General features: G+C 44.7%; 1 protein-coding gene across 3 annotated transcripts; it reads left to right on the top strand.

Moving 5' to 3' along the window:
* The first annotated feature begins 3,622 nt into the window (after positions 1-3,622).
* Positions 3,623-14,552, top strand: OGFOD2 (2-oxoglutarate and iron dependent oxygenase domain containing 2). Of its 3 annotated transcripts, none has more exons than XM_008163531.4 (7): positions 3,623-3,934; positions 5,835-5,891; positions 7,601-7,711; positions 8,889-8,988; positions 10,045-10,169; positions 12,118-12,375; positions 13,329-14,552. In XM_008163531.4, exons 1-7 carry the CDS (start codon positions 3,773-3,775, stop codon positions 13,602-13,604), a joined length of 1,089 nt encoding a protein of 362 aa, XP_008161753.2. In that variant the 5' UTR covers positions 3,623-3,772; the 3' UTR covers positions 13,605-14,552. The 3 variants fall into 3 exon arrangements, with proteins under 3 accessions (XP_008161753.2, XP_042708445.2, XP_023957170.2); XM_042852511.2 differs by having other exon boundaries at positions 3,687-3,881; XM_024101402.3 differs by having other exon boundaries at positions 3,712-4,095.
* Positions 14,553-15,242: the final 690 nt, after the last annotated feature.

The raw sequence follows: 15,242 nt of genomic DNA, 5'->3' as shown, positions 1-15,242 counted from the left end.
ACTCTAAGCAGAGGTTTGCTATAATAATAATTTACCCCTTGCAGTGCATCAAAATTACTTTATTTTATTTTACTGCTCTCAGAGCTTTCCTCCCTCCAGAGTCGCCAGAAACCAATTCCACCAGAGACTAATAGAAAAGGAATTTCATTGAGGGTTATATGAGATGGGCTGCTCTATTGAAATTCACCTTCTCCTTAGAATGTAAGTGACCAAATCCCCCCCCCTCCGCATGCGATATAGGTTCTTATACCTACTATTGGTACAGTGAGTGGCAAACACACTATGCAAAGGTGCTCAGATGCTCTGGTGATGAATGTGGTAGAATAACCTCCACAGAACAGAATAGACCCATACACCTCTCCTCCCTCCCAGTGAAAGCATACACTAGTCAGCAGGGGCTGTGTACATAGGCGCACGCTCCTCTTCCGGGAGTGTAGGTGCAGAGCTGTGGGCGTGATAGCAGGGGCGGTGCATAGCATGCATGTGCCAGGAGTGTTTGGGGCAGGGAGCCAGCGATCTGCAGGGGCAGTTCAGTGTTGCCAACTCTCATGATAATTATCATTTTCCTTAAAGCCCCAGCTCCTGGAGTCAGGTGGAAATATGATGATTTCAGCCTTCATTCTTAAGAGCAAAAGCAAGTTTCTAGCCCTCATGGCTGCGGAGAAAGCTTCCAACCGTGACCCCGGTTTGCACCCGGGCTCAAAAAGCAGAAGGCAAATAAAAAGAACCCCAAATCTATGAGTTTGACATGATCTCATTACTGTAAAGCCAATCTCGTGATTTCTGAGCCCTGGGGGTGGCAGTAGGGGCGGTGTCCGTGCCCCCCGTTACCTTCGATGATGAATTTCTGAGCGTAGCGCTTGAGGTTTTTCCTCTTGATGGAGCAGAAGCTGGGCGGGAAGCAGCCCTCGGACAGCAGGCGGTAGATGTCCTCGAACTTGCTGCTGGGGCTGCAGGACTCCACCACCTCCTCCTCGGCCACTTGCAGGGCGGAGTCCATGGTCAGCATGGGGGAGGCTGCGGGCCCCCACGCCGGGGCTGGCGGCTCGGGGGGGCGGGGGCCGGAGGCCAGCAGTGCGGGAAGCCGCCCTGCGGCCGGGGATCTCCGCCGCTGCCAAGGCGCCGCGCTTGTCTCCCCACCTGGAGCTCGGGCCGGGCCGGGCTCTTTTCACTGGGACACCAGCAGCGCCCTCGGCGGTTCCCAGGCTGGGGCCAGCTAAGGGTCCGTGTATCAGTGTCGCTTCGCAATGAACGCCGCACAGAGACTCTCCCCACAGCCCTGCGTGTGTTCCGGGGCCTTCCCCCGCCGCCGGCCCGGATCTGGGGCTGGGGGTGCTGCTCCTGCTACACCCCCTGGCTTGAAGTGGTTTCCATCATACACAGGGTTTACTGTGTGGTTCAATAGCTCTCAGCACCCCCACTATGCAAATTGTTCCAGCCCCCCGGCTAGGGTGACCAGGTGGCAAGAGTGGAAAAATGAGGATGGGGTGCGGGGTAATAGGCGCCTATATAAGACAAAGCCCCGAATATCAGGACTGTCCCTATAAAACTGGGACATCTGGTCACCCTACCCCCTGCAGAGGATGCGAGTCTGTTATAGGGCGGGAGGGGACCAGGAGTGGTAATCTAGTCCGGCCCCCTGCCTGACCCTGGGGAATGACAGTGGGCAGCACAGAAAACCCTCTCCCTTGGGATTGAGGAGCTTGGAGACTTCACTAAGAATTACAGCACTGTGGAGTTCACTGGAGGCTTTAAAAACGGTAACGTGGTTTGTTTCCAGGGCAAGGTGTTCTCAGCCTTCACTGCCTTCAGAAAGTCTGCCTGAGAACAGAACTAGGTTTGGGTAACAATGTGAAAGATGGGACATTTCCTCCAATGACATCCATTGATTTTATATCAGCCACACTCGATGCGTGAGTGTAAGAGAGTGAGGAGGGAGTTTCCCTAACAAAATTAAACCAGGTGTTGAGATAAAAGTTACCCAGCTCCACGGGCCTGGTCCAGTTCCACTTTAAATCAGTGGAAAAAAGTCCCACTGACTTCAATTGGCCTTGGATCAGGCCCTACAGTTAGGGCACCGCCTCAAACTTACCTTCCACTTCAAACTTGATGGCATATCTGCGGAGACTCCTCTTCTGTAGTGCGGTGAGGTGCCTGGGATATCTGCCTTTGGTCAGGTATTTGTACACCTGCTTGTACCTCTCTAAGGATTCAGCTCTGGTCTCAGTCTGGATCCCTTCCACAGCTCGGACTTCTGTCTGCGTGCCGCATTCCACCTCAGTCAGACCTGCCATTCCTCAAGAAAACAACGAATGGATTAATTACAGCTTCCAGGCTCTCCAGTAGTTTCTCAGTTTGGGGCTTACAGCATATATAACACACTAACGCCCTCCTACACTGTGTATCTGTCACCATTGCCCTCAACTGGATAAAGCATCACTACTCAAGTGCATAAGCAAGTGTGACCATGTTGTCTCTTCTAGCATCCACAGCCTACTGTTTTCCGGGGGGAGCGTAGGGGTTTATTACAGGATGCCCAAAGATGAGATATGATTGGCTGGTGGCAGGTAGCTGGAACTTTAGGATGAGCTGGCCTTTACTAGAAGCAATTTCTTCATATAAGCCGTTACTATGTTTCATCAATAAGCAGTTATCATGTTTTTCCATCAACAAGCGGTTATCATGTTGCTAAGGCCTTTCGCATAGCTTCCTTCCCCTCTCTCCTCTGGTCATGGCCCCTGACCGTATTTGGCAGGGAATTGTACAGCTTAGCTTTGTTCAGGTTCTGGCCTGTACTGCTTTATGTAAAGGCCGTCTGTGCAGTCAGCTTCTGTCAGAGGGCCTCAATGTGGGCCTTCGGTGTTACTTTGGTTGTTATAAAGAAGGCCACCTAGTTCTTTTCCCCCACAATTATATCTGGCATGATTACAGAAATTATAGATTAATAGCAATGCTCTTTATACTGATGCAGTTAAAATTCAATCATACAAAGTGAATTACTCAGTGTAAATGGAATTGACTTTTAATTGGCAGGTCGCGAAGTGCTTTACAAAGGAGAGCAGGACCATTCTCTCCATTTTATAGAGGGGAAACTGAGGCATGGGGCACCCCCCCACACACATTATTCTGTGATGAGTGACATGGATGGGCACATATTTAAATACATCATAAAACATTCACAAAGGTGAATGTCTGTGCTGGTAACAGGTGAAACGCTGACGTTTATTCAGTTTCTTCCAAATTAGTTCAAAAGTTGGTCATTACAATTATCATCAATAGAGCATCAGCACAGGGTGATTGAGCTATGTCATCCCCAAAGAAAGACCCCAAACGCTTTCTAATCCATGCACAGGGGTCAGGGTCACCCACCCAGAACTAAGATGCCCCTTTCCATCCCACTGTTCCACTAGGGCTCTCAATATACCATGGGGATGATTCAGGAGAGCCCAATGCGGGTGGAGGAGGAGAGGAGGAAGAGAAGGAAAACAGGACAGGAGAGAAGAAACAGGAGGGAAGAGGGGGAGAGACAGTAAATCGGGGTGTGGCGACAGAAGATTGAGAAACAGGCAAAAAGCCCCCTCGGTTCTCTTCGTTCCCTCGCCCCGAATAATTTGTTGACGCTCCCTTGTGTGAGCAGCGGCCACCGGAAGCAAGGCCTGTTGGTTCCCGGCGGAACCATTTGGTTACCGGACCCGCTGCCCTTACAGCCATTCCCTGGCGTCTGTCTCAGCCCGAGGCGCCGCCCCTCGCCCTCTCCAGTCCGGATGGAAACATGTCCACGGGGGCCGGGTCCCCGGCTCGGGGCGACTCCCCCAGACCGGCCCGGGGCTTCTTGGCCTGCGCCTGCTTCCACACGGACAACCTGTTCCTGCGGCGCTACGGTCTGCACGTCAGCTACCGGGACGAGCCGCAGCTCCGCAGGGACTATGGGCTGGTAACCGCCCCCCCGGCACCCACAGGGGAGGGGGATATGGGAGCCGGGGGGGATTCCCCCTCCCCGGCACCCACAGGGGAGGGGTCCCTGGCTGGGGAAAGCAGATGGGGACCCCTGCAAGCATCAGTGCCTGGTGTTTACATTGTACTGTTGGATCCCAGGTACTGTATTGGGTGGTCACCCCTTCCCCCCCCCCCCCCCCCCAGTTCAGCTACATTTGGGCCGGATCTTCCCTACAGCTGCAGGCAAAATAGATTTTGAATAAACACTTATTGCACCATTTCATCCCAGAGGATTCCAAAATGCTTCACAAACTGTACACGGGCCTCTTGCCTGCCTCTGACATGCATCCACCTCAGGGGCAGGAGGTGGTAGCTATTTAACACAACAGTCTCCATCAAGAAGTGGAAATGCAACATCCATTAATATTACACTGCCATAGAGGATTTTAAGCCAGTCTGCAAAATTGGGGAAGTCTTATCCCTATTTTATAGATTGTTAAACTCCTTAATACGGACCTCAGTTTCCCTAAGGCCACAAATTTGTGGCAGAGCTGGAAGTAGAAACCAGATCTCCTAACTCATGGTTCCCTAGACAACACTGCTTCCCTTTAAAATGTATATTCAGAACAGTTACATGCTAAAAGAAAATACACCCACAAGTCTAGTCACCATCTGGAGTCTTTCCATGAAAGTTGTGTTGCAAATGCTGTTCCTGGAAAACACAAACCTGCACTTGGGCTATGCGCTAGAGCAAGCTGTAGTGTTCCAGGCCTTTACTATAGAAATACTGTACTTTTCCCTAGGGAGCCAGCCATCTCTTATGCCCTACGCAGAGTATTGCCATAACATATTATAGGTGATCTATGAACTCCATGTTCAACATACAGGCTTTCTATAAAGCTAGGATCATATTAGAAGGGGAAAAATGACCAAAGAGTCACTAAAGCAAGACCTTCAACGGGGATACTGACCACTGGGGTAATGTTGGTCAATTTTCAGGTCTACCCATCTCTATAGTACCATTAAAAGCAGAATTGCATAATTCAAACTGTAACACAAACATAGTAAAATATGTCCTTTAATGAGCTTTCTTCTAGGAACATGTTAAAAGACCAATCTTGCCAGTGTCTGGGATTTCCCCCCAGATTGGCAAGTCTCAGGTGGGACTCAAATTGTAGCCCATCTGGCTATGTCAAAAAGCTGGCAGGTAATTGACAACCTTATAGCACAACACTGTAGAGGATGTGCCAGAGCCTCTCCCTGCTGTGGGGCAAGGGCTCCAGCAGCAGGACACTATACTGCTAAAATTAGCTGTGTAGATAGGGAGGCATGGATTGGGTGAGTAGAGAGCTAGTTATCTTCTGGCCTGAGAATCCAGGAGACCTCCTGATTCCTCTGGCAGCAGGTAGTGCTACTATGCAAAAGAACTGAGGATAAAGGAATGAGTGGGTATGGGCTGCACCCCAAAGGGCTGGTTGTGGAATGGGTATATAGGGATCAAGGAAAAAGCAGCCCAGAATAAAGGATCTGGGGAGAAAACGCAAACTCTTTGCTCATAGTCAGTTTTATGTTTTAATTCTGCTCCTAAAGCAAACTTTGGGCTGCAGCATCAGAGCCCCAGACTGTTTCTTAGGGAGCTAGACTGCTGTGTCAATTGCTCTACCTATTGCTAAATCTAAATAGATTTACATGACATAATTCGATTAGAGCTAGAAATGTATTCTTTTAAATTAAATCTAAGATTCGTACACAATTCCAGGAGTTGGGACTTTAAGAAAGACCAAATATCAGGAGACTTACAGTAAAATTGCGAGAGTTGACAACACTGCCCATGCCAGGTTGATGAGCACCATAAAAATCCATGATCCTTATCAACAGTTAATCTCTCTACATTACAGGTGCTAGGTGATCATGGCTGCAGGAGTGATGAAGACTTTAATGCAGTTCTGGAAGAGGTATACACAATTTTACCAATAAGTCATTTGTAAGAGTCCAGACAGCTCCACATGGACCACTTGTTTTCTTATGTATTGCTTATCTCAATTAATTACAATTTGTCAACCACAAGTTGTGGAGTCTGCTTGATTAAGTGGGAGTAGAGATCTAATCTAAAAGGCGTTCTTCAGAACGAATCATCTTTATTTACAGGAACTTTCATATATAGGGTTAACGCTACAGCATTTGGGGATATAGTTTGTATGAACAGTGAAGAAGAGAGGTCAAGCGATTTGCTGAAAGCCAGAGGGAGGCAATGTTACATACAGGATTGAAACACTCCGTCCTGGTTTCTCTCCTGTCCCCCAACGCACTCTCACACTCAGACATAAACGATGTGCTGGATTGACATAGAAATTAAAAACTCTCTACTAGCACCTGAGAACAGATTGGATATTCTGATGAGCTCATTTGCTGACAAAGTCCTGAAGTTAACACTGACATTTATTGCATGACAATGGGTCCCTGGCTCTCCTTCCTGTTGGTTTAATCAGGTTTTCTAATTTCCCTCCATTCTCCTTTTTTGTAAAATACATGTTTCAATAGTTAGTGTAGTGCATTTAGATCATACCATTTCATCCCAAAGGATCCTGCAGCACTGCACACACTGTGTACAGGGATCACTCGCATGCCACTGAAATGCAGCCACTTCTAGGGTGGGGTATTCAGCAAAATAGATTAATATTTATTGCACCATTTAATCGGAAAGGATTCCTAAACAACTTAAAATCAGTATAGCCCCCACAGTCTTCTTTGGCCATAAGGAAACCAAGAGTCCCCCAGCATCAATGTCCAGTTCAAGTCAAGACTGAAAAGAAAATCAATTTCAAGAAAAAACAGGATTAAAAATGCATTTACACTGAAATTACTCTGAAATACATGGGGTCTGCAGTACCCAGTTTCTGCCACTAGAAGATATTGTTAAAAGCAGGAGCTCTCCACAGGGCACTTTCAAGGGAGGATTCCATCTCTGGTTACCAAATAGGCCCAAATAAAGGGAGATCTTTGAAAGGAAGTTACCTCTCTCTCTCTCTGGTAAGTGCCTGGCTTTTTAGGCCCAGGAGAATGGAGGAGACCAGACATGGTGTCCGCACCCTCAGATAATTTTTCTGCTTCCTACTTTCACAAGGGTATCTCAAAATTAACCTCCCGGGAGGTTTATGAAATTGGAAGAGTTGCCTGAGTTTACTATTACTACGGGTTGCTTCCTCCTTAAGTGACAGAGTAGGTCATCACAGCAGCGCTTGGGAATAAGCCTTCACTAATGAGCACCATCTCTCTGCAACTGAAGTCCCTCATTTTGCCCAAACTTACTCAAGTGTGAAAATTCTGGCCAATCTAAAGTTAGGCAACTAAAACCATATGTAGGCACTAATAAGGAGCCTGTTTTTCCAAGGTGCTGAAAGTTTGCAGCCTCAGTTAACTTCAATGGAATTCCTTTAGGTGTTGTTTTGTTTTTTAAACCCATCCATCTGTCTTAATGAGAGTCTGACTTAGACCTCTCCTTTAGTGACCCGTTGAAGGCATAGAAGTACATTCAGGACTACCGAAGGTGCACATGAGCAGATGATGCATTGAGCAAAAATTACTATTTTGAATCAGTGAATGGAACTTTTTTTATTACTGCCAACATTTGATCTCTTAACAAGATCATTTCACTTATTCCTAGATTCAGAAAGAAGTGCAAAGAAGAAAGCAATTAGATCATCAGTCCATGGCAAGAAAAGCCATAATTTCACAATGTTACAAACCAAAGCATCCAGAAGTATACGTTCTACAGGTAAAATACATGCTGTTTTGAGTCTGTAATAGTGCTGTAGTAACCACATGGAAATCTAGTTTGAAATAGGAAAGCCTCCTTTGTGCCCTTCAGAATCCTGTATAGTCTCAGGACTGTATTCATTTAAAAGTGACTTCCACAACTTGGACATCTTGATAAATCTCTAGTGAAGAAGACAGGACACCCTCTGGATGTGATTCGCTTCTTACTCTCGATTTATTCTGGGGTAACTTAACTAAAGTCAATAGTTACAGTCCCGTAGATGAGGATAGATTCAGAACCAGCTCAGACTGCTGTTGGTAATATTAGGCATAAAGTCTTATCATGAAGACTATTGGGCAGTACAGAGTTTAAGGAGCAGCCAATAGAAAGATTAATCTAATAACAAGTGCTACACTCTGCATCACGCTCTTCACTGTGTAATATTCATAGCATTCATACTGGATGGTGTTGAGAGCCTGGCCCAAAGCAAGGTGGTTAAAAAAAAAAAAATCAATTGGGCATGACTGTTTGCACACTGATCTGCCAGGGGTTCTCAAACTTCATTGCACCGTGACCCCATTCTGACAACAAAAATTACTACATGACCCCAGGAGGGGGACTGAAGCCTGAGCCCTCCTAAGCCCCACTGCCCTGGGTTGAGGGAGGCCAAAGCCCGAGCCCCACCGCCCTGGGAGGGTAGGGGGCTTGTAACCTGAGTCCTGCCACCCACGACTGAAGCAACTTGGCTTCGGCTCTGAGCAGTGGGGCTCCGGCTTTGGCTCCAGGCCCCAGCAAGTCTAAACCAGCCCTCGCGATCCCATTAAAACAGGGTTGCGACCCACTTTGGGGACCGACCCACAGTTTGAGAACTGCTGTCAGCTAGGTTATGTGTGCCCGTAGTGTGACCAGGGCAAAGATAAATCTGACCAGCTATAGCTTTATAATTACAACTGAACTCCAGCAATAAATAATTTACATAAATCTACCAAGAAAATTACAAGTGCAGATTACAGCTTTGTGTATTTTTTCATGATTTAAATATTTTATATATGTTTATATGCAAGCTAGGTGTGGCCCCCTAGAGTCCACTTACATTTCAATCTGCCTGCGGTGTGGCTGTTTGAAGGTCAGAGATTAAGTCATTGTGTGTTCATTTTATTTTTTTTTCTTTGTCTTTCTCCCCATCTAACACAAGGATTCATTTCTGGCTCCGGAGTTTTTAGAGACAGTTAAGTACTGCACGTCACAAGATGCTGATCTCCAAGGCCTCGTGCGCCGCATTGATTCTATATCAGGTAAAGCGAAAGAACCTCTCAGCAATGTAGGTAGATACATACAAGTCGTTTCAGTGGTGAATTGCTTGTTCTAAACAAGTTCTTTAATATTGTAATTTTGAAAAATGACTGGAGACCATTAGGACGTTTTCTTCTGCATGATCAAAGTTCTTGAGAGAGGCAACATAGTCTAGTTGTTAGAGATGGGGGAAATCTTGACCCCTTAAAAGTCAATGGCACAACTCCCATTGGCCAGGATTTCACCCCTGGAATCCTGGGATTAATTTTGGCCATGCCACTGACTCAATGTTTGACCTTCGGCAAGTCTGTTCAAGGGACACTGTACACTTGGATTATTTTAAATGGGCTATTTCCCAAAGTTACCATTTAGTAGATCCCCCTTTAAATTATGTCTTGAATATTTTTTTTAAAAGTTCCGGGTTTTTTTGCTTGCTTGTTGATGTTTGTGGGGCCTTTTCAGTACGGGAGAAGCTGACAGAATATATAGGGGAAGCAATGAAAGCATAAAAAGTAAAATGGAAAATAGAGGGGTTTTGCATTGACACCCATTGTGGGTGTTACATAAGAGGAATTATTTTCAGGTACAGGTGACTTTTTCAAGCTGTTGGTATCCCAGTTCCCCCATTTGTAATACTCATCCACTTTTTATGTGGATCTTTAAGGCCCTATGCTGGAAGTGTAATGTAATTGTATTGTATTCCTAACAGAAAGAGCTAATTGATTGGCATGGGGAGTCCTTAGAGGGATGATGTCCCACCTCCCACAAAATGCCATGCCTCAAGTAATTCTCCATCACCACCTGGTCACCTCATCATTCAAATGCTTTTAGCTATTGGCCTGGGAAGTCTGAGAGGCTTTCAGTTTCCAGTGACCAATAAGTAACATGCCCTAAAGTCCATCCGCCTTGTAGTAATAACTGTTTAACAAACAAAACATGCAATGAGGCATATGGAGGCTGTCTTCTCTTTTGTATTGCCGTTTTCTGGCAAGTTATTGTTAAGGATAGTCCCTATTGCTATTTTACCTAATAAGAGACACCTCCCTTTTCTTGGTCAGATAAGAGGATATATCGACTTCCAGTGTTTAGTGAGGAATTCTGCCGAATCTTCATTGAAGAGCTGGAGAACTTTGAGCAATCTGAGATGCCCAAAGGCCGGCCAAACACTATGAATAACTATGGGGTAAGACTCAATTTTGTAGAGTTAACCTCTCATGTGCTATTACAGCCTTTAGGGTGAGTGACACTCATCAGACCAACCTATTTGCATGTATCAAGGTCCATTCCCCGCCAAGATCTGAGGAAATCCATTACACACACACTTCAGAGTAGCAGCCATGTTAGTCTGTATCTGCAAAAAGAACAGGAGTACTTGTGGCACCTTAGAGACTAACAAATTTATTAAAGCATAAGCTTTCGTGGACTACAGCCCACTTCTTCGGATGCATATATGTTCCACTCTATATGCATCCGAAGAAGTGGCCTGTAGTCCACGAAAGCTTATGCTCTAATAAATTTGTTAGTCTCTAAGGTGCCACAAGTACTCCTGTTCTTATTACACACACTGATGTGCAACCCCAAATGCAGAGACACTCATAAATTAAAAGGCACAGGGGTGAGGGAGTTAATTTTACTTACACTTCTAACTTAGTACATGTGTGGGGGGGAGGGTGTTGCCAGAAGGAGATGTGAGGTGGAATCTGCTTTAGTGGAATCTTGCATTTAAAGTGTTATATTACATATAAAAATAAAACAATTACTGAAAAAGTTTGATGGTAAAATGTTAGCACCCCACTTTTAAACAAAAAGTAGCACAATGTATACTAGTTAACTGAGATGGCTGCTTTACTGAGACATATTTCGGGGATCTATTTATCCGAGTGATAGTGAATGGCAATGATTGCTACTTAATTGGGGCAGCATTAATATAAGTGGGGACACCCTTGGATAGTGCCAAGGGGTTAACTGGTGTTTAACTAGGTGTTGATATGGTAGATGTAATTCTGCTCTGAGTACAGAAGCTGCCAAATAAAGTTTTAAAAAATAAAGATGAAATACCATGCATAATATTTAATGCAATACTGTATTCTGTTCAAGTCTATTTTTAATAAGTGTCTTCATTTGATGTGGGAGATTAGCCATCTACCCGAGTGTCCCACTTAAGAGACTTCTACTATATAAATTGGGACATAACCATGCAAAGAGTGGGTTAGTAGGTTTATTGTTCAGACTGTAGGTCCTGCTTTATTATAGAGGACATAATCCAGTGTCTTTATTGTAGTCACCTGTACATTATAACTGTACTCTCTGAAAAGAGAATCAATCTCTCCAATATGAACTATAAACTGCAGTGTCCAAATGGACAAGGAAAGGTTGTAAAAGAAACTAAGGAAATACACAGTTCAGGCAGAGTTTGTGGCTCTGCACACAAACTTCAATAGTCCTGATCTCTAGCTCCTCCACAATGGAGTTCATTTCCCTCAGCCATCCATGAGGCCTTCTGCTCTTAGTCTTTTCCTCTCCCAGGACTACAAGTCCCAGTTTCTCTTGCCTTTCTGCACAGTTACAGCAAGTTTCTGGAGTCTACTGCCACTGCTCTGGGATCCACTGACTCCCTCCTTTAGAAAGTCGCCTCAAAACAGAGTGACTGTACACTGACCACACCATTCCAAGTAGGGCCTCTCAGTCCTTGCTTTGGCTGTAGAAGTACTTCATACAACTGGGACTTGATACTTCAAGAACATAGCATTTTATGTATGAATTTAGTGCTGGTGAAAAGGGTTGGATTGACAGCCTGCGACTGGAGTTCTCTTTAGCCACACAAGACAGGACTGCTCTATAAAACCAGCAGGAATAGCACAACATATCAGTAAAAATTGGCTTTGTATATGGCACTACCCATGCTGGTTTTGATTCTACTGGCATTCTGCTTGACGTCGCTTTTCATTCTGAACTCATTGCCCCTGTTACAGCCTGGGTCTTTGCTCGCTAGTTCTTCATCCACGGAAGCAGCCAGGTTGGGAGGGAAGATGACTACCAGGAGGCTCAGTCGCATGTCTAATGATATAGCAGAAGCGACCATGTTTCTATTTGCTGATCAGTGTGTTCCATGTACTCTCTCTTTGGCGCAGGTTCTGTTAAATGAGCTTGGATTGTATGAAGCTTTCATTACACCTCTGCGTGAAAAATATCTGCAGCCCATAACATCCCTGCTTTACCCTGACTGTGGGGGAGGCTCCCTGGACAGCCACAAAGCATTTATCGTCAAGTACTCGCTACATGAAGATCTGGATTTGAGCTCTCACTATGACAATGCAGAAGTCACATTAAATGTATCCCTAGGAAAAGAATTTACTGAGGGCAACTTGTATTTTGGAGACCTCAGACAGGTACTGAGAATCTCTCTCTAACTTAGGCCTGATCCTGCTCCCCACAAAATTCCCATTGACTTCAGAGGTTCAGGATCAGGCCATTAACTTTGTTTCAGGAACTTTTTAAGTAACTGAATTAAAGGTGACACCATCAAGTAGCCTTATGCTTAAAATATAGGGTTAACTCTCACAGATCAAACCTGGCCCTTTTCATTGATTGGTTTATTTGATGTTATGAGCCTAACTAGAATAACCTGTGGAGGAGGATTGGTGCTTGTAGGGAGCTGTACTTTGAAAAAGGGATCATTTAAAAAGTTGATTGACTAAAATTAATTGTCTGCTTCTGACCGAATCAGGACTATCTTGTTCACCAGTTTTCCATGTAAGAGGAGGTTATAGTGAAATCTTTACTGCTGTGAATTAATCATAAATATTGACGTTAACAGGAGTCGATTCAAATAGACCACACAGATAACTCTTACATCAGAGGAGGGAGTAAAATGCTCTACCTCCTTCACAACTAAAATTATAATCCGGGGGGCTCATTGTGGAGGAGCGGAGAAAATGCTTTAAAGACTCAAGCAGTTTCAGTCTTTCACTTGAGAAACTAAAGCCCTGGTCATTTGCAGTGATTAGAATTTCCCATGTACTTTTAGCAAGAGAGGGTTAATATGTGCTGGCCGAATTGCTATTGAACGGTTACAGTCTGCCTCTCTATGTGCCTCTATGTAGTTTGAGCTGGGAACTGTTTACTGTCTGTCCTTAACGGTCCGAACGGTTTAACAGCTGTAACGTCTCATCCCAGAAGTGACTGCATTTCAGATGTATGTGACATGATCCCTAGATATCATTGGTTAGTAAAACAGTCTGGGGTGAAAGGCACTAAAAGCAAGTTATAACAACTCTTTAGAAAGTCAGCAGCAAGAGAGAGTTCATGTAATCTTGTGTCTGCTTTATTATCTATTTTCAAGGCCCCAACCCCAGTGCCAAAGTACGTGGAGATTGAACATGTGGTATCCCAAGGCTTGCTACACCAAGGAGGGCAGATTCATGGGGCACTGCCTGTCGCCTCCGGGGAGCGCTGGAACCTCATTGTATGGATGAGATCATCTGCTGTCCGCAATCAGCTTTGTCCCATGTGCAACAAGAAACCTGAATTAGTGGATGCTGAAGGGTTTGGAGATGGGTTCACAAGAAGTCCTGAAGGTGACATGCCCAAGACTGTGGATTTATGCTCTTTAATATAGGAGATGGTAAGGAGTGAATTCTCCAGTCTGAGCTGGCTAAAACTGAGCTCCAAGCCCCAAGATAGCAGAAACAAGCACAGTATCCCTTTTGTCAGGTCAACAAATAGCTTCTTAGAAGGCAACTCAAAAACTTCTCTTGGGGGAGGGAAAACAGCTTTTTGAGCAGCAGCCGCCATCTGGGGTCTACTGGAGGCGTTGGTGTCTGGGTAGACAATGCCTGCACTGTGGGAATTTTTTATAAGCATATTCTGAAAATGTAAAAAGGCTTAAGGTATTGATGTATACTGTGAACTGCAGAGGTACAATCACACGTATAGAAAACAGGCAGAAAGACTGCTTAGATCTTATACAAGGACAGCTGCTCTGACAGCCACTGTTACTGGTTGATGTGTAAAAAAAAGAATTATAACAATATGCTATCATGTCAGTCAGCGTCCTTCACAATTACCACTACCCTCTTCTGGATGGAATATCAAACTTCACTAGGGTAAGAACCTGCTGCTTCCCAATGGATGGAATGCAAGACCCGCCCAGAATGTGACAGTGTTGTCCCCTAGTGGCTAAAACAAGCAACTTTGTGATCAAGTTGCTTCCAATGGCTGCATCTTACAGGACAAACATAAACCTATTACTCTATAAGTGAGTCACTTATTGCCTTTATAACCCCAGACTCAAAGTGCTAAAAATCACTTTTTAAAGATATTGTGGATTCCACATGAACAAGCAGAAATCAGCTGGAGAGCCAAAGATTTGGGGGGCTATTTGCAATTTATGACAACAGGTCTCTCTGGTGTAAGGAGAGAGTATGCAGAAGTAGTCTAAAAATTTGTAATCACCTTCCATTAGGTATGAGAATATCCTTCCAAGGTGGGCATACAGAATAAACTATCTCCAAGGCTGTGGCCCACAAAAGCTTATGCTCAAATAAATTTGTTAGTCTCCAAGGTGCCACAAGTACTCCTGTTCTTTTTGCGGATACAGACTAACACAGCTGTTACTCTGAAACCTATCTCCAAGCGAAGAGTGGACATTCTAGTCCCTTACATGACCAATGCAATCTTTTGAATTCTTGAATTTGGCATGAATATCCCACTATGACGAGTGCATTAGAGAGAGTGAGATTAGATAGTCACACACACTGTCTGTCTCAGGGCCTGTTAGTCCATGACATTAATTCAAAGCTTCAAGTAACAGACTCCAAAAATCTAGAAAACTGATATTCAAGAAGCCAAAATATCCTTTTGATTTTGTTGCCTCATGTGACTCCTGAGAAAACTAGATGTCTATTAGTTTTCCATACCACTGACTTTACTGGGGGCTTCTTTAGGTCATTCATTTTAGCTCTGGTAATTACTTGATATGAACTTTCTCATTTGCATAATTAACAATATGATGAAAGGCAGACTCTGAATATCACCACTGTAGTTTATGAAGAGTGTTAATTTTAAGCATTCCCAGTAGATCCTGGAGTGTTTTGGCCTTGACATCTCATTAGCGTATGCTGCTGATTAGTTTGCATTTGAAAAACTCCTTCAAATTCCATTTGGAAACTGAAATGGCCATTACCCTTGTACACAAAACCCCAGAATCAGCACCAAAGGATTTTGCTTCTGCTGTTTTCCATAACAACAAAACCAA

The sequence above is a fragment of the Chrysemys picta genome, chromosome 15 (genome assembly GCF_011386835.1).
Source record: "Chrysemys picta bellii isolate R12L10 chromosome 15, ASM1138683v2, whole genome shotgun sequence".
NCBI lineage: Eukaryota > Metazoa > Chordata > Testudines > Emydidae > Chrysemys > Chrysemys picta.
Note: the sequence above shows the minus strand (reverse complement) of the source record. Positions and strands in the feature narration are given on the sequence as shown.